General features: G+C 37.1%; 1 protein-coding gene across 3 annotated transcripts; it reads right to left on the reverse strand.

The window, feature by feature from the left end:
- Positions 1–8,508: 8,508 nt before the first annotated feature.
- Positions 8,509–13,598, reverse strand: ZNF281 (zinc finger protein 281). Of its 3 annotated transcripts, none has more exons than XM_017896574.1 (2): positions 13,486–13,598; positions 8,509–13,263 (listed from the first exon to the last, which is right to left on the reverse strand). In XM_017896574.1, the coding sequence occupies exon 2, from the start codon at positions 13,243–13,245 to the stop codon at positions 10,534–10,536; it is 2,712 nt and encodes a 903-aa protein (XP_017752063.1). In that variant the 5' UTR covers positions 13,246–13,263; positions 13,486–13,598; the 3' UTR covers positions 8,509–10,533. The 3 variants fall into 3 exon arrangements, with proteins under 3 accessions (XP_017752063.1, XP_017752064.1, XP_017752066.1); XM_017896575.1 differs by having other exon boundaries at positions 8,509–13,259; positions 13,486–13,592; XM_017896577.1 differs by having other exon boundaries at positions 13,473–13,575.
- Between the last annotated feature and the right edge of the window lie 6,028 nt (positions 13,599–19,626).

The raw sequence follows: 19,626 nt of genomic DNA on the forward strand, positions 1-19,626 counted from the left end.
TAGCACATAATGGGCACCCAGATATTTGCTCAGTGGATTAGTTTTGTAAAACTAAACCAGTGAATTTTAAATTAGGGACCTATGGGAAGTGAATGGATTTTGATGAGAGAGGAGAAAGGAAGGCCAAGGAGAGTGTTGGAGCATAAGTGAAAGAGTTAACACAGTGCTTCTCAAATTGTATCTGGAGCATCTTGCTAAAATGAAGGTTCTCATTCAGAAGACCTAGGGTGAGGCTGAGACTGCATATAAGTGATGCTGGTCCACTTTCATAGCCAGGCCCTAGACAACCAAAGAGGGCATTTAGGTAGGATCTAAACAACTTTGCACTGAGATGTACATCAGAGCAGCAGGGGACTAATGAGATGAATTGTTAATGAAAAGTGCATGCCATCTCTCTCTGTATTGCTTTCCTCTCAGCTTCTAAGGAATGATAAGATCCAAGGAATACTTTATGAAATGAAGAATCTGAGAGTTCCAGCACTAAACAATCTTATATTCATATAGCACTGTTTTCATGATGTAATAGTCATCTATGTATATTTTAGTCTTGTTTTGGAGGTAATATACTGAAATGTTAGTACCAAAATATATATATATTTAGTTTTATCTCTGATTGCCATATAATACAATATACTAATGACTAATGTATCAGATTTCAATAGATTATGAAATGCTTTCTTTTCCACAATCATTCTGCTTCAACATCACTTAATACTTAATGTAACACATACACAACTTATGAATTTAATAGCTGGTAGATTAGGAGCAGTTGAAAATCATGAGATTGAAAGTAGCTAAATAGAGGAGAGAATACATTCCAAGCAAGTGCAAAACTAGGCAGTTGTCCATCAAGTTTCAATTTGGACAATAATGTAATTGGGACTAAAATCAAGAGGAGAACTGAACGTCATTCATTTCCAAGTTATAAATTATGTTTACTTACTTCTGGTAACAGTAAAATGCTTAATTTATTTTTATTACAAAAGGCAATTCTTGGCCAGGCACGGTGGCTCACTGCTGAATTCCAGCGCTTTGGGAGGCCGAGGCGGGAGGTCACTTGAGGTCAGGAGTTCGAGACCAGTCTGGCCAACAGAGCAAAACCCCACCTCCACTTAAAAAACAAAAACAGGTTGGGTACGGTGGCTCTCGCCTGTAATCCCAGCATTTGGGGAGGCCAAGGTGGGCAGATAACCTGAGGTCAGGAGTTCAGAGACCAGCCTGGCCAACGTGGTGAAATCCCGTCTCTACTAAAAAAAAAACAAAAATTAGCCAGGTGTGGTGGCAGGAGCCCATAATCCCAGCTACTCAGGAAGCTGAGGCAGGAGAACTGCTTGAACCTGGGAAGAAGAGGTTGCAGCAAGCAGAGATCATGCCACTGCACTCCAACCTGGGCAACAGAGCAAGGCTCCCTCTCAGAAAAAAAAAAAAAAAAAGAAACCGACTTTTATTACAAAAGACAATTGTAAATCAAATCAGTAAAGTAAAACTGTAAAATTATCTAAACATCTTTTTTCATCCCTAATTTAAAATCAAGTGATGCTGTATTTATAAAAGAAAGTATGATTAAAACAGATTTATTTATAAACTCCAGCTATTAATATGCTTCAGTTTCATAGAACCAATGGTGGCAATATCCGAATTGTTAAGACATCCATTTCCAAAGCAAGAACTGTTTTAAAGCATTTTTGTTCTACTCTATTAAAATAATACAAGTGATCATTTCTAAAATTCATTTCACATACAATATATTTATTTAGTATCTTTAACGTAACTTCCACCTTTCAATAGATATTTCTAGAAATTATAATCTTACAAAATGAAAAAATTCAGTTTTCTCCAAACAACAGTTCTGACTTACATTTGAAAAGCCCTAACAACTGCTCCTGTCCAACATTTGAGAGCCACCTAAAAGATGTGAAGTGGCTATTCTTGAAAACAGGGAGAAACTGGATATTCCTTACACATATGTGAACCAAGATTTCCAAATATATCTGTTCTGTGAAGTCCAATTTTCTAAGAATGTTTTTAAGAAATGAGATTTTTCAAAACTCAAGTCAGGTTCAGGCACTGGTGTGCTTCCTATTGATAGGCTAAACTTCTCTTCACAATCTTAATAGCTCTAAACACATTAATCTTATTTATTACAAAGCAATGTTCCCACCATCTGCTCTTGCTAGTATTTCTCTGAAAGTGTATTTTATATATTCAGTCACCAGTAATTTGTTCTGAGTATTTTATTAAAAAGCAAATACATGCATAACATACTTTATAAGCCATGCACAGTTATTTAGATGATCAAGTTTATCTGTATTAAACTTGATCAGCCATGCAGTTATTTAGATGATCAAGTTTAGTACAGATAAACTTGATCATCTAAATAACTATACATGGCTTATAAACAAAATAACTGACTTATGAAAGGCAATTCTACATATATATTGAATTTCTGCTCTCACATTCACCTGCCAAAATTCCAACTGATATTTCAGTACTGAACATTTTTAACAAATAGTACTTTCAGACCATTCAAAGTATTTTTGTATTCTAGTTCCAGATGGAGTATTGGCTCAGCTGGGTATATGACTGAACCTAATTGGGTGATCATTTCTTATTAAATTATAAAATGCATGTTAGTTTTGGTTTGGAAATCAGAAAAATAGTTTCCATCATTGAATGTCATGGGTAGCCCTGAAATTATTTCATCATTACATAACTATTTCTGTAAAATTTTACTTGCATAAGACTTTATTTACATAGATGACTTGCAAGTTTAAAAGCAAAAAATGATTTCCATGATAATTCTTCTCTGCTACTTAGCATTTAGCTATGAATGAAAATGTTATCATTTACTTTGTATTATAAGTCAGTTTAGTGTTTTTTTCCAAATTAAGATACTCACTCATACTGAATTACAGTACTTCAAAATTTCAAGTTTCAAGAGAAAAATTTTCAGTGTTATAAAAAAAGCTACTAAGCAAGGCATCCCTTTTTCTCTCATCTTTTCCTAAATACTACTACTACTTTCTATAGGACACATACACTAGCATTATTAGCAAAAATACCATTACATCCTTTACATACCCTTGTCTCTCCTTCTCAAATATCAATTTGTTTTAGAGGTTTAATAAAATCAAAGTGAACAAAATGAAAAACTGTAATGTTCTATTCTTTCTATCAGGCCACTCTAGAAAATCTTCCCAAATCACATTTTAGTTTTGCCTTCATACACATTCCTGTAACTCACCAGTAGTACCCCACAGGAACCCATTATCAGTTGGCCACTGGTACCAGTCTTCCAAATGTATCTAATTCAAACGTTTAAGGTCTTTAAGTATATGGCCATGGCAAACATTCCCATTAATATTAATCTCCTTAGATCCTTTTCTACTCTGTCCTTACACAAGTCATTCCTTCCCTTCCAAAGACAAATCTGTCGCAAGTTTTAATATTTTGTTTTTTACAGCATGTTCAACAATCATAGGTTTTTTAAATACTTTTTCAACTAAACCTAGACAATCTATGTTAAGTGTTGTCATAACCTAATTTTTTACTTACTAAAAATAAGAGGCAATTTTAAAAGTTAGTGTAATGGTTTCTAATTACCCTTGCAAACTTTCTAAACTAAACCTTTAAGAGATCAAATTACCAACATAAACACTCATAAAAAGAAATACACAGCTAACTACTCCAAATGTGACTGAGTATAGAAATGTGTATGATATCTTAGTGGACATCATAAAAAAGAGATTTAAACATTTGGACCTTCTACAGCTGTCCCCTCAAATCCAAAGGAATAAAATTCCTCAGTAATTTGCCTTACAAACAACATAATCCTTAACATATTATAGTAACACAATTTTAGGATGCTCATTCACAAAAGTGAAAGCAGTACAAGATCAAGTTTTAATGTGATTTAATGCATTTATGCAGTGCTATGAAACCTTGCTCAGTTTTCTAATGTGCTTGACTGAATAAAATTTACATATTAGAAAAAAGAAAAAGAATAAAGAATAAATCTGCCATGGCCTGGGGTATAAAAAAATAATAATAAATTTTAAAAGAAAATTTACATATTGGGTCTATTAAATGCAAACATTTTCACAATTTTATCCCTATACTTTATCCACTTGCAAGATGAAAACTTCAGGTCTCATTTCAGTCTGCTTTCTAATCTATACTGGGCACTTTTATTGTTTTGCACCACAAAGTAAAAAACTGCAAGTCTTAGAAAAGCTCTTTCCAGTTCCACCACTAAACTGATGAGGGTCATGGGTTGTCTATTCATGGAGACCCACAATGGTACCCATTTACAGTTCTCATTATCCTCCAAAAAGAAGGAACTCTCTTTCAAATGTTTGCACTTGGCTTCCCTGTAGGAAGAGCCTAGTTTATGCACAAACATAAAATAGTTATACTGCTGATCTTGTCATTTAATTTTGCAATCCACTCTTTAGAAATTAATCTAAAAAATGTCACTTCGACTTTAAAAGCTGTATTTATTCCAAAACTCAGTATTTACAACTTTAGCTACCATTTAAAACTTTAACTTTCCAATAGATAATGCTTATAAAACAAGATTCTTATCTAACGTAGAATAAACAAATGAACTAGTCACAAGTTAAAATTGCAAACATTTTTCAAAGCAAAACAAAATATAATTATTAAAGGTTTCCAACTTTTTATAACCACTCACACTTTTCCTTTGTTGTAACACAACATGCCTTTATACACTGTATTTGTACATTTATTTTTTGGTGGGTAAAGAATGTGGATTCAGAACTTTGGTCTTAATTCCTAAATTCTGTTCATATCCATTTGATCACATATAACAATTTTAACTGCAATTGTTTTAGTAAGAAAAAAGTTATTTAAAATTCTTAACAACCGATAGAAGCTGTGTGATTTTATGAGTTACCAAAGAAAAGATTTAATACATAAACACAAAGATTAGCCATTTTTTCCTAGACTGGACATGTAAACAGAAATTCACCACAGTTGTCTGTTAAGAGTTATTTATTAATTGCTCCACAATAGTTCTAAAGTTCATAACAAACCAAAGTACTGAAATAAGTCTGAACTGAAAGAACGGCAAAATCAGAACAGTTTTCCAACTAAAGATCCTCTTTACCCTTTTAACAGTTAATATTGGAGTAAATGTTATATTCCCTATTTTCCAAATGTGACTGAGTATAGAATGTGTATGATATTTTCCTTCAAAATCTATTCCTTTTCTTCTCCATTCTAAGATATCCTTTAATTAACTTTACACTCAACCCCTGCCCATTATTCTTCTATTCTCTATAAACACGGGAAATACATTTTCCCCTCTGGAGTATAAACTCCAAATCATTAAATTTTTCTCCAGCTTCTATCTACACTTCCCAAGATACCAGTTTCAACATATAACATGCTTTACAAGGCTTATCATGCACAGTACATTTGAACCTAGCTAGTCAAACACAGGCTATAATGAAGTATAGTCTGTTATTAAGAACTCAGTATTATTCCTCCTGGGTAAAAAGGTGTAGGTTGGTTGTAGGTTTTTTCACTTTTGCCAAAAGCTACTCTGTGCAACTGCAGAACCACAGTAGTTGACTGTAATTGTTATAAACACAACTGTTGACAGAAAATACTGAACTACTGTCAAGTCTACTACCTATACGGTAGTTATTATCAGATGAGAAGTGCAAAGAATTATAAAATCTATTCAACTAATTACTTGACCAGCTTATCATAAAGCTCTATGGCTTTTTGTAACCTAAATGCATTCCATAAATGCTAAGTAGTTAAACTGCAGATAAATCCATTCAGAAGCACCCCTAATACTTGATGATTTTCTTAGGTTTTAACTTCCTAATTATCTATGCAGTAAAATTTCAATATTTAGGATGGCTTCTAAATTCTTAACCTAGGGTCCATAACTAAGAATTTATTTCAAAGTTGGAGGAGGTCTTGTGAGCATGTAGACTGGCTTGCACATTTTCATATGTTGATCATCTCTGCTAACATACAGGGGGCGGGGGGCCATCAATTCTATCGGGTGTCCAGAGTCTGTGACCCAAAAAAAAATGTTATGCAGTACTTGTATGAGTAAGCCAAAGAATTTAAATAGAATCTATTTAAATTAGTCACACTCAAATACAGTCAAGCATAAGACAATAGAATTCTAAGATGCTGTGTTCATGCTAATGTTCATTTTAAATGTTATCAAGGATATAAAAAAATAACAATACAATATTTTCCCTATCTATCAGTAATTCTTTATCATCTCATAGAGGGTACAAGCAGATTGGTAAGCCAGCACAGATCCCTCTTCTTAAATACCAGAAGGGATCCCATGACAAAATATTCATAGAACATTACTGACATAACCTCACGCAGCATGATGTATAGATCATATCATAGCACTAACAAAGGAGCCTTGCACCACATTTAAAAAATGAAATCCTATCAGTATGTATCACAGAAAACACGCAGACCATAAAACTCAGAAAATGAAGTCTTTCGGTATATTTTACTCTAAAAGTAGAAGTTAAGTTCAGAAGCTAATTATTTTTGGTGAGGGAAGTTCTTCTGTTTAACAACAGTTTATGAATTTGGAAGGTAAAAATTCCATGTGACCTCATGAAGCCATATTGCTCAAACTGTCACTCAGTTCAGGCTTAAATGCTACTAATGGCAAGTAATTACAAAATGCCAGATGACAGGAATGAATACAAACTTTTGCCTCTCTCATCTGATGAGCATAATACAGAAAACTAAAGTAGAAATATTTGTATCAGTTTGCAACTTTTAAAACACGCTAAAATTATAGATGTTTTCCACTGTTCATTAAATTACCTCAAAATACTGACCAGCAATTGCTAAATTATGGTAGTCCTTATTCTGAATTTCCAGTAGCACAACAGAAATCCAAAAGCATTGTTTCCTACTTCATACCTTAACATCTTAAAAGTAAAAAAAATCTTAATTTTAAAATGATCATATTCAGAGACAGACATTCCACAGAAGAAATAAAGGCAGGTGGGCAGGTTAAAAAAAAAAAAAATCAATCTGTAAGTGCTAATCTAGAACAGAGAATAAGTCAACTGTGCAAAGAAGTCAAAAGTTGGATTTCAATGCATAATCACTGAGATTCTGCTTAGCACTCTTGTTCAAGAAAACAACCAAATCTAGGAAATACACTTGGGCAAAAAAAAACAAAACAAAACAAAAAAAAAACTTACATTTCTTAATCACAGAGACTCACCAGTACAGATAATCTCTACAGAGAAATTCATGCTTATACTTAATATCTTTATCATTTCCTATAATACTATCACATACAAAAAAAAGCCAAGCCTCAAAAACCTATTCTACCCTTTAATTTATTCCCAATTCCTCAACTCTCTAGTCACTAAATTTCAAAGCACAATTGTCTTATGATCACCTTTTCTCCTTCATGTTCATAAGTTTACTAATACGTTACATATTTACTAATTTTCAGTTTCTGCATCTTCATTATTTATATGGTTTAGCTCTTTCCTTCTAATATTTATACTATCAACTTTTTAACACATTGCTATGATTTAATAATACCTTCCTTCCTACCTAAAATGCTCAAGACCATTGTAATCTAAATCATACTGTCATTTTATTACAACTTTTTAATTAAAAAAAATGTTCTTCCCAAAACTGGTGCCATAGTATATTATAACCTTTTTGAGGTAAAAAAGGATGCACCTAAAACCAGAAGATATTGGAATCTGATTTAAAATAAAGCCTTGATAAATAATTTCTCAGGAGTAATATTAGGATGGCTAACCCAATTTCAATAAAACATATTCTGATTTATATAATATTAAATTTCTATTCTTCCATATTATTATGCACCTAAAACATACTCAATGTTCATCAAGTATTCAATGTTCATAAAACATTGAATGTTTTCATGTTGTGATAAAATAATGAATATTTTATGAACATTGAATATGTTTTGGGTGCAGAGTAACATGGAAGAACAAAAAAATTTAATATTATATAAATCTGAATCCATTTTTTTTTTTGAGACAGAGTCTTGCTCTGTCGCCCAGGCTGGAGTGCAGTGGCACAATCTCTGCTCACTGCAACCTCCCCACCTCCCAGGTTCAAGCAATTCTACTGCCTCAGCCTCCTGAGTAGCTGGGACTACAGGCACACGCCACCACGCCCAGTTGCTTTTTTGTATTTTAGTACAGATGGGGTTTCACTGTGTTGCCCAGACTGGTCTCAAGCTCCTGAGCTTGGGCAATTCACCTGCCTTGGCCTCCCAAAGTGCTAGGATTACAGGTGTGAGCCACCACACCCGGCCTTGAATCCATTTTCAACTAAAATAAACCGAGAAACATAAAATACCTAAGTTAAAAAAATACAATTAAAATACAAGCCTCTAAACTGCAGGTTATACCACAGATGTGAATATTTTAGAAAAGGTTAATAGAAAATTCTGAAAATGTACTGGATATTAAGTAATATCTCCTTTCTTCAATTTTGTGATTAACAGGACTTTTATTGGTAGTAAACTAGAGCAAACAATCAGAATAATACATATGCAGTATTCAGTACACACAATAAAAGTTAAAGAAATTCAAAACCTGTATAAAACAAACTGGAGAAAAATCATACAGCTTAAGAGATACAGTGGTAAAGGTCCTCTCCATCCTTTGATTACAGCTTGTACTCTGTACTCAATAGAACTTACCGCACTTACTGAAATAATAAACACTTTTTAGTACTGAGTGTATTTAAGAAGATTAAGTACATTTTCTAAGAATCTTGCAATGACAAGTTGGTGACCCTTTAGCTGCTAAAGCTAAAGGGAGGAAAGTGGGAAAAGGAAATTAACTAATACTTTGTAACCATTTTTAATATTTCTTATTTTCCAAACACTGCTTTTATAACAGAAGTGTTTTACACTTGCACAATATTAATTACTTTATTATACATGGAAGCCTGTGGTAGGCTGATTACACAATAAGACTGCAAACAACCAGTGGTACTTTTCTGACGTCAGAAGAGTACATAAGACTGAAACATCACCAAAAGTACATAAAAAACTCATCAGCATAAACATCAAAGAACATTAAAAAATATAATCAGAAAAAAATACAATTGCTAAAAAGCAGTTTAGAGTAGAGCCACTGCCTATCAGTAGCTTCAAATGGCAATTAGAGTTCATAGCAAGTTTTGATGACTTTACAAGACCCCTGTACAATACTAATGCACCCTTTTATTAAAATGTACATTAAAGGCCGCAATTTCACAAAGAGGTTCTGATGTTATTACTATATGCAGACACATCATCCCTCACAGGAGTTACATCACCAGTTGGAATTACAACCTTATGAATGGAGTTTTATTATATATGGAAATCTGTATGGGTTTTTTTTTTTTTAAAGGTGGGTTTTGGGGATGTTTACCCTATTGTTTTGTATTTGGATGCCCTAAGGCATAAAAAGCGCATAATTACCTACTGGAATGTAAATGGTTCTAAAATTAAAACTGTCAAAATAGAAAGAGAGAATAAGGAAGGCCCAAGAACTCTTAAAGAGAGGCTGAGAACAAGAAAAAAAAAAAAAACCCAGAAGTGTAGGTAATATGTAACAGCGCAGACAAAAGAACCGTTTTAGGCCATGTATAATAAATAATGCATACCCCAAATTTCAGTTAATCATATAATTTCAACTTGAGTTCTAATACTAGAACCAGCCAACCACTTGGGTTTCAACACTGTACTAGATGTCAGTAGAATCGCTTGATGGAATTACAGCCTTGTTAACAGTTGGGATGAAGAGAGGGTGCTTTTTTTTTTTCCTTCTTTTATTAAAGCTATCATTCCAGGCTTTGATCAAAGATCCAAGAATATTTGTTCTACCAGGCTGGAATGAATGTGGTTTGGAAGTTCAGAGTACATTTAAAAGCTGCAACAAAATATAGGTAGCCAACAATCTCAGAATTTTGGATCAGCCCAGATGGAGATAGCAATTTGAAATGTTTTCGATCCCTTACTTAAATGACGAAATGTATATCAGCCCAGATAGAGCAATTTGAAATGTTTTCGATCCCTTACTTAAATGATGAAATGTGTATCATACTATCTGTAAATTGGATATTCCATTACAGTGATAACGTACAGAATTCCCATGCGTTATTACACTTTCCTGAGAGTAAAGCAATTAGAATAACCTTAATCCTAGCAACAAAGTTTTTTTTGTTTTGTTTTTTTGTAGCGTTTAAAACATTTGGGCTATTCCCTGACGATCTATACATGTAAATTTGATTGCTAAACATTGTCACTTTGAATGTCAAACTATTTTTAATCTATTGATTTTGATTAAAAATCATAATACAAACAGAGCTAAAATCACACTAACAAAATAAACTAAATATGAAAAGTTGCATTGAAAGGGCATCACATTATTCTTAATAGGATCGTGTAGAAACATTCCAATGGCAGTGTTGTCAAAATAAAACAAATTACTTTAGAAGACCCCCAGCCTGGTCACTTTTGGGACCTTACCTGTAACTCTGGCTGGTGGGTGTCTTTACTCTTGTACTACATGGCTCACTTACATCAGACATCATATTTGTATACCCTGAGAAATCTGACACTGAAGTCCTTACTCTATGGTCCACTTCTCCATTAGAGTTAGTGATAAAGGTCATTGGCACCCTGCTGCCCGACTTAAACTGAGAACCAAACGCTTGTGCAAAGTTCTCAATCTGATACGTTGTTCTAGGCTCTATGTCTTTCTGAGGATCTATCTGGCTAGCTAACTCCTGAGATGGAATCTGAAAGCCTGTTGAAGACTCTAAGTTTTTCTGTTCCTTCTGGCTAGTCAATTTCTGAGATGAGGACTGGAAGGCTGATGAAGTCTCTAAGTTCTTCTGAGAATCTATCAGATCATCCAGCTCCTGGGAAGGTGTCAACTGCTGATGTGTAGCATCCAAAGCAGACAAATAAAGACCTGGCTGCGATCCAAACAACATCCCAAAAGGAGGCTTTGGCAATGAAGATGGCAACACTGAGGTAACAGATTGGCCGAAACCACACTCCAAAGGAGACGTAGTGTATATTTGTTTTTCTGGAAACAAAGTGTGGTTGTGGAGAGGTGAAGACAAACTGACAAATTGGAAACCGTGTCCAAGAGTAAAACTTGCATTAGTGGATTTTTCAAAAGCCTGTTGGAGGTATTTGGAGTATTCTTGCAACATACTTGCTTTATCATTTGAAGGTGTTTGGGTGCCTGGGCTCAAATTTTCTTCTTGAACCAATTCTGAGTGTTCTCCTGAGGTGTGTAAATCCACTCGTGGTTCTGTAATATTGAAAGGATCCTCTTTCTGGCTTTCTGATTTGTTGGAGTATTGATCCAAAATACTTTGTAAAACCTCATCAGGAATTCCAGACTTGTCATGACAAGACTTAATCTCAGCATTTAGAGCTGAGGAGTCAATAAGTGACAATGGCGCCTCATTGTCCAAAACACTGACACCTGCAGACTGAATGACAGACTGTTGGGAGACCATGTGTCCTACGTTTATAGAAAAGGCACTGTTGCTGCTGGCAGTTGGTAAGTATCTTCTTTTCTTTGAAAACTGCATGGCATCATCATAATTACTACTTATTTGACCTTGTTTGCCACTTGTACTTTGGAGAAGACCAATGGTCTCCACAGTATTATTTGATACTATGCCAAGTGAGCCACTTGGTTTTCCAGACAAGGATTTCTGTCCTACTATGTCTGGTAATGGTGACACAAAGTTAAGGTAGTTTTTATCTGTATTTTTTCTGCTTCCTTTCTTAAAGATCAATTTTGGCACCCTTTTCTGCAGTTCATCTATTCCAGTGCCAATTATGCCTCCACTGGAAGACACGGTAGGCATTTCTACTGAGTAACTCTGCATGTTTATATTATTTGAAATTTGTGATTCATTTGTTTTACCGGTCTTCTGTTCCTTACTTTCAATAGCTATGCTTTTTGACTTTGTTTTTCTCCTTGAAGAACTTGTATTTCCCTGAGACAACACAGCCAGATTACCCATATTGTTATGGTTTGATGACCCAGGTTCTGCACTAGTGGCTCCTTTAACTATGACTTCACCACATGTGCGCCTGTGCTTCAACAATCTATCAGTCCTTGAAAAATACTGTTGGCAAGTGTCACACTTATATGGCTTTTCTCCACTATGTGTCCTCTTGTGTCTCTCCATATGGTACTTCTGAATAAACTTCATGCTGCACTGATCACATCCAAATGGCTTCTCTCTACTATGAATTTTCTCATGTCTCTGTAGTAGGTATTTCTGAATGAAACCCATACTACACTGGCTGCACTGGAAAGGTCTTTCTCCTGTATGAATGAGGACATGTCTCCGCAGATGATAGGAGCTTCGGAAAGCAGCACTACAGTGATCACAGATATGAGGTTTCTGACTTGGGGAGAGGATGGCACCTTCTCCATCTCCAACCAAAGAAGGTTTGGAAGATGCACTTGGCTTCCTCTTGGCTTTGATTCCCTGAGATTCTGGCTTTGGCCTTTTTGCCTTTTTGACATTAGTGTCCTGCTTTGGCTCCTCACTGCCATGGTGGTCATCAGTCCTGCTACTGCTGTTGAGCAATACGTCGCGGTGGTGCTGAGCTGGTTGCTGCTGGACATGCTGGTGGAGAATACTGAGGTCCTGGATGACGCCGTGACTCCCCCCTTCACCGCCTCCTAGGCCTGGAGACCTCTCTTCAGCTCCAGCGAACAGCCCCCCATAGTGGTGGTGGTGATGGTGGTGGTGGGACTGCTGCTCCTCAGGATCCGCGGGTTTCTCCTGTTTGATGCTAACCAAAGACTGCAAGAATCCCCAGGAGGTCCTCTGCGAGGGGAAGGCCGCGGCTGACGCCGCCGGCTCCTTCTTGAAAGTCATGTCCGGGGCTGGCGGAGGGGGGGGCTCAGCGGCCGGGGCTGCGGAGGTAGAGGAGGATAACACGCATTGCGGGGGAGGGGCGGCCGACCCCGCCGGCCGGGTGAAGCTGGTGACCGGGGGAAGCCGGTGGTTGAACATAACCATACCCTGGGGAAAGGTGGGTTCCATCTCTGCCCTCCTGCCGCTGCTGCTGCTGCTGCTGCCGCCGCCGCCGCCGCCGCCGCCGCCGCCGCCACTACCACCGCCGCCGGAGCCGCTACCACCGCTACTGCCGGTACCTCCGCCGCCACTCAGGAACCCACTGCCGATTTTCATACCCCGGAGGAGGCCTGGCTGAGGAAAGGAGGAGGAAGAGGGAAGAGGGAGGAAAGGAGGTGGAACCGGGCCCCGGGCCGGGACCACCGCAGCGCTAAGGACCCCGCCGCGCCGCCGCCCAGACCGCAACGCGCCCAGCACTAATTTCCAACCCAGTCGCCTCCGGCACCGGCACGCATGGTCCTGCGACTCTTCCCCAGGCCTCGCCCTCTCCCTCCTGGACCCACCGGCAACACTTACGGGTCCCGCCGCCGCCGCAGCCGCCGTCGCCTCCAGTTAATAAAAATAACGCCGTCCTCTCCACAATGGAATTAAAAGCCTCCCGTGTACTGCGCAGCCGCGGCGCAGTGTCTGCTGGGAACTCCTCGACCCGGCCAGAGGGGAGGTCTGAGGAGCCAGGGCGCCTGCGCCGCAGCTTCCGCCCGGTCTGCCTGTCAATCACTGGGGCGGTTGGGCGGAGGCGGGGGAGCAAGGGCAGGAGAGGCGGGGATTTGGAGCCCTACTAAAAAGGGGCTTTCGAGGCGCATAGGCGTGCTTGGTGGGCTGCACTGAAGGAGATGAAAGTGGTTGAGGGTTTCTGGGGGAAAAACGCTCAGGAGGTGGAATCCAAGGGGCGGGAAGTTACGGGGGACCGTACTACAGCGTGGCGTGGGAGATGCAGAGAAAGGGGCTGAAAGAGAAGGTGGGGGAAACTGAGGATTCAATATTAGGGCTTTCTTCACTCTTGGTTTTGCAATCCAGGTCTTGAAATAAAATTCAAACTCAGAAGTGGATCATTGAGGGCACTTTTGATTCTATCAAGAAGCATTCAACTCCAAATGCTCAACATTTATTAAAACAGGTGCTTATGTTATCCCTTTGAATTTGGAAGCACTAATAATGGGCGCATATACTTTGCATTTATAGGAGAAGCCTGCTTTGAAACCGCAATTAGTGGTACCGTTGCAAAAAAAAAAAAAAAAAAAAGCAAAAAAATCTTGTCTTACTGCCAACCTTCCTGAAGGCTACTGGAAGAGAAAACCGAGCGTAATCCAGGTGCAGCAGTCCTGTAAAACACGCCCACACACATACTTCATTATCATCACATCTTATTTAAATGCCCCCATACCTTAGCCTGGCTAATCAGTCTGTTTGCCACGTTATAAATGCCTGGCCTTTTATATTGTTTATGCAAAATTAACCACCAGGCCATTCTGAGAGCTCTGCTAGGATCCACTCTTTCCTCGCCAGTACAGAATGCCGAGAAATTCATTGCAAATTTAGAAATTTTTCTCGTAAAGGAAAATAATGAAGTAAAATCTTAAAATCAAAGTTGTATCAACAAAATCAAACAACAAATATTTATTCAGTGCCTAATGTGCACAAGGCACTCGATTTCATGTTAAGCATGCAGAAATCTAAACCAGACATTTTCCTAGAAAAGGATATTTATAAAAGAGAAATTTTAAATAAAAGAACCAGAACCATGACAACAGCTTATTTACATAGTATGTTTTCTTAATGAAATTACATGTACATTACAATGTTTCTAGCTAAATAATTTCTCATAATTAAATAATAAATTCTCTGAGAAATTTCACAATCGAAACCATAGGGATTATTTACTAATACTTATGGACCTCTCTGAGCCTGCCCTAAAAAATTTAAGGACGATATTTAATGAGCATTTTGAGATAAGAAGTCATTGCTTTCTTTCTAATCCCATGAAACAACATGTAAGTATTCCACCACTTAAACTGACACTTTAATTCTGTCAAGTATAGTTGTGATATTGTGAAATATATATTTGGACTTTGAACCGTTTTGTGGCACACAACTGCTAAAATCCTTGGAATCTGCAAAGTAATAAATGTCTTTTCGTATGCTAATGAAGCGACTGATGATGGCTGGCAACCCCTAGGTAGCTTCAGGATGGGGGCTGGTCACCGGAAAGACCAAGGCAGGATTAGAGTTTGGGACTTTCAGTCCCACCCCCCGACCTCCGGGGAGGAGAGAGGGATTGAAGGTTAAGTTGATCTCCAATGGCCAACGATTTAATCAATCATGCCTGTGTAATGAAGCCTCCATAAAAATCTAAAAAGGACAGGGTTTGGAAAGCTTCCTGTAAGCGAACCCGTGAAGGTTCCGGGAGGGTGGCGCACCCGGAAAGGGCATGGAAGCTCCACGCCCCTTCCCACATACCTTCCTCTATCCATCTCTTCCTCTGGTGTTCATCGATAGCCTTTGTAATGTCCTTAATAGTAAACTGGAAAACGTAAGTGTTTGCCTGGGTTCTACGAGCTGCTCTAGCAAATTAATCAAGCCCAAGGAAGGGGTCATGGGAACCCCGATTTATAGCTGGTCAGTCAGAAGCACAGGTAAAACAACCTGGGGCTTGTGATTGGCATCTGAAATAGGGCCAGTCTTGTAGGCCTGGGCTCTTAATCTGTGGGATCTGATGCTGTCTCCAGGTAGATAGTGTCAGAATTGAATTGGAGAACACCCCGGTGGTGTCTGCTGCAGAATCGATTGTTTCCTCAGTGTGTGGGGAGAAACCCCTACACATTTGGTCACAGAAATCTTCTGTGTTGATTGTTGAGTGAGAGTATAGGAGAGGCTGAGTTTTTGTTTGTTTGTTTGTTTTTTGTTTTTTTCTACAATAGCTAAGTGTTAAAGACTGAAAGTTCAAAAACTTAAGGCAGTCGTAAAATATTAGTCAATGCCTATGAGAAATGAGGCTGTCCCTTTATTCAGGGTGTCAGTGTTTAATGGTAAGCTGGGATGCATATAAGCTAGTCCAAGCATGAAGGGCAGTAGGACACTCATATGAAAAACCAACTTTGTTCCTCAGTTATCAAGATAAGAAACCTGTCATTTCTCTCATTCACTCTGTCAGCCTTGAGATACTCCAAGCAGACTTACCTCTGTGTTGTACACCCCATATATCAGGAAGATGAAGAGACCCTGTAAAATAAAATGGAGGGGAAAAGCTGTTAACGCTAATCATTTCAGCAGTAGAAATACCTGAAATAAACTTTCCTGGGAACAGACAAAAGAAGACACACTTCATCAAGGTCAATTTATTTTCCTATTTTTCAACATTAGAAGGTGTACCTTGAGCATTTATATGATAACATAGCAAGCACATCACTTATAGTGGTTATGCTATTCAATTCTTTAGAAGTACAAAATAAAAATACCATCCCAACTACAAAGAATATTAATTAGAAAAATCAATATACCAGTTCTGAAAGATAGCTGGGTAATGAAAAAATTAAACTCAGGAAATGTTATTAAAGTAATCATAGAAATAACACTAAGCATCAGTATTTCCAAGCACTGTTTTAGACTATAGCAACTAGAATAGATTTGTTACAATCTTCAACAGGGTTAAAATTTGAAAAACAAATTATAAAGCAGCTAAAAGAATAAACTTAAGGTAATAAGTATAAATAGGTTTTAAAACAATACTTGAAATACCAGCTCAAGATGAAATTTCACATTACCATCTGTTGTGAACTTCATATACTTTTATTGTAACCTATATATGTAATAAATATTCCAAAGATGTTAATCAGTCTTTAGCTTTAGAAAATGCTTAATTAATTAGAAAATATAAATTGAACCGCACTCTTAACTCTAAAATCTTAACTTTTAAAAGAAAATAAAACCTATATGCTTTAAACTTACAGAAAACAGACAGCAAAAATTTTCACTTTGGTGAGGAAATAAAAATCTATATTGTAGCATTCTTGTTAGGTACTAACAAACCAACTATTAAATAGGAGTCGGTACTAAATCTGGAAATGGTTCAAATAGTTAAGTAATATGATACTTTCCCAAGGAAAATATTAAAGGAATATTTTAATATTTGTTTATCTCTGAATGCTTAGATTTTACAGATAATGGAAACAATCCCAGAACAAAGAGATTGTATAAAACTAGTGATTCTTGTTTTCTATTAGTTTCTTTTTAATTAGACTTTGTTTTTTAGAACAATTTTAGTTTTACAGAAAATTGATAAGATAGTACTCAGGCTGGGTTAGTGGCTCTCGCCTGTATTCCCAGCACTTTCAGAGTGCTGGGGATCAGGCAAGGCGGGCCGATCACTTGAGGTCAGGAGTTCAAGACCAGCCTGGCCAACATGGTGAAACCTCGTCTCTACTAAAAATACAAAAATTAGCCGGGCCTGGTGGCACATGCCTGTAATCCCAGCTACTAAGAAGGCTGAGGCAGGAGAATCACTTGAACCCGGGAGGCAGAGATTGCGGTGAGCAGAGATCGCACCCCTACATACCAGCCTGGGCGATAAGAGTGAAACTCTATCTCAAGAGAAAAAAAAAAAGTGCTAACAGTTTGCATATATCCATCCCCAGTTTCCTCTATTATTAACATTTTACATTAGTATGGTATATTCATTATAACAGATCTAATTCTTTTCAATACTACTACCTTTATAATTTCAGAATCTAAAACTGTTGCAATGTATACATTTATATTAATAAGAATAATGAAAAGTTATAAACAATAAACAATTTCCATTTCGATAATAAACTTTTAAAAATTCAACTATAGCTACACTTTTTTTTTTACTGTGTATACACAATGTCCCAAAGTTCAATACCATACTCACTTTCCTCCTTCCAATAGCCTTCATCAAGATCTATCCAGTGCAGACTAAATTCAAGCCACTCAGTACTTGAGTTTAGTACTCATTTTATAGGCTACTTGTTTGCCCCAATTCTGGATAATTCTAAATAGTTCAAGAAAAAATCTTTTTTCTGATTTATGTAAAAACTCTAAGATAATTAAGAGTTCCTCTTCCCTCAATAATTGTTAATTTTTTATTCCTTATTTTGCTACATAAATAAAAAATTAAGGGTAAGTCACTCAAATTTTAATACTATTTATGAGATAGGAATTTTTGCCTTGTACAATGGACGAGTTCCTGAATAAATAAAATTCCCTGAACATTGAAAAACATGCATTATTGTTTCTGTATAAGAAACCCAGCTGTTTATATGAAATCTATATGATGCTTTGAAAATCAAAGAGCTGGCCAGGTGCCGTGGTTCACGCCTGAAATCCCAACTCTTTGGGAGGCTAAGACAGGAGGATCGCTTGAGGCTGGGAGTTTGAGACAAGCCATGGCAACAATAGCAAGACCCTATCTCTACCAAAAATTTAAAAGTCAGCCAGGCATGGTGCTGCATGCTTGTAGTCTCAACTACTCAGGAGATGAGAGGATCACTTGAGCCCAGGAGTTAGAAGCTGCAGTGAGCTGTGATCGCACCACTGCACTCCAGTCCATCCTGGCGACAGAGTGAGATCCTATCTCTAAAAAAAAAAAAAGAAAATCAAAGAGCACTTTAGTAATGTTATAATCACTGCTATAATTTATCTGTCTTCTAAGTTTTATTTTTTCCCCATGTCTTGGTAAACTGAGAAAGTAGAGTATGCTTCATATTTTTATTTACTACACTACCATGTTACTTATTATATATTTTTAATTTTAATACATTTAACCCTTAAATGTAAAATAATCACAACAAAATACTCCTTTTGAAAACAGGATTTAGATTTTAAAAGGATTTTAGATAAAGGCAGCTTCCATCTCAAAAGCTTTTTTCTCTTTTCCCCGTCCTCAACAGATGTACACCTAACAGCATGATAAGGAAGCCCCAGAAGGATGTTTCTAAAGACCATGAGGGAGTCTGAAACCTGAAATCATCATGCCAAGGACTCTCTGCTTCTCTTTCACTTGGGGTGTCTACCTGATGCTGCCACAACCAGTTGAAACGTATAACATTAACAATAAAAATTAGTTTTTTTGTAACTAATTTTATGCCCCATAATGGTATGCCCCACACATGACTTTTTTTCTCCACTAATTTTACCAGCTATTCACAGTCGTGATCATTTAGATCTAATGCCACAGAACTTCATAAACCCTTCACTACTAGAAAACATCCTATTTTCTCAAAGAGAAGAATCGAAACAGAAACAGCTGAACATAAACATCTTAAGCTATAACTGTGAGCCACTTTTTAAATTCCTGCAGAGAGAATACCTTTAAGAACAGCTGGAAGGAACCAACTGCCAATCTTCAACTGGCACTGCGATTTCTGGAACTCCTTATAGCAACATTCTGTCCTACAAAGGAGTGAATACTGAAAGTATGCCACATTTCTGAATCGAATGATCTCTCATGTCTGTTAGGTGGTTTCCACTATTTCATCCATAGAACAGTTCATCTGTAATGTATTAATATATGAAGTATTTTCTATAGAGGTACCTATTTCTCAATGTTTTAGTCACAGTAAAAATAACAGTAATTGGGCAGGAAGCATCCAAAGTGAGGCTGGATTCCTGTAGCATGCGTGTACTTTATGGGCAGGGGCC

This window comes from Rhinopithecus bieti, unplaced genomic scaffold, assembly GCF_001698545.2.
Source record: "Rhinopithecus bieti isolate Rb0 unplaced genomic scaffold, ASM169854v2 scaffold_24392, whole genome shotgun sequence".
NCBI lineage: Eukaryota > Metazoa > Chordata > Mammalia > Primates > Cercopithecidae > Rhinopithecus > Rhinopithecus bieti.

What these genes read in the sequence shown, in the direction of transcription:
- ZNF281 (XM_017896574.1), bottom strand. Translation starts at nt 13,245, where the DNA reads ATGAAAATCGGCAGTGGGTTCCTGAGTGGCGGCGGAGGTACCGGCAGT.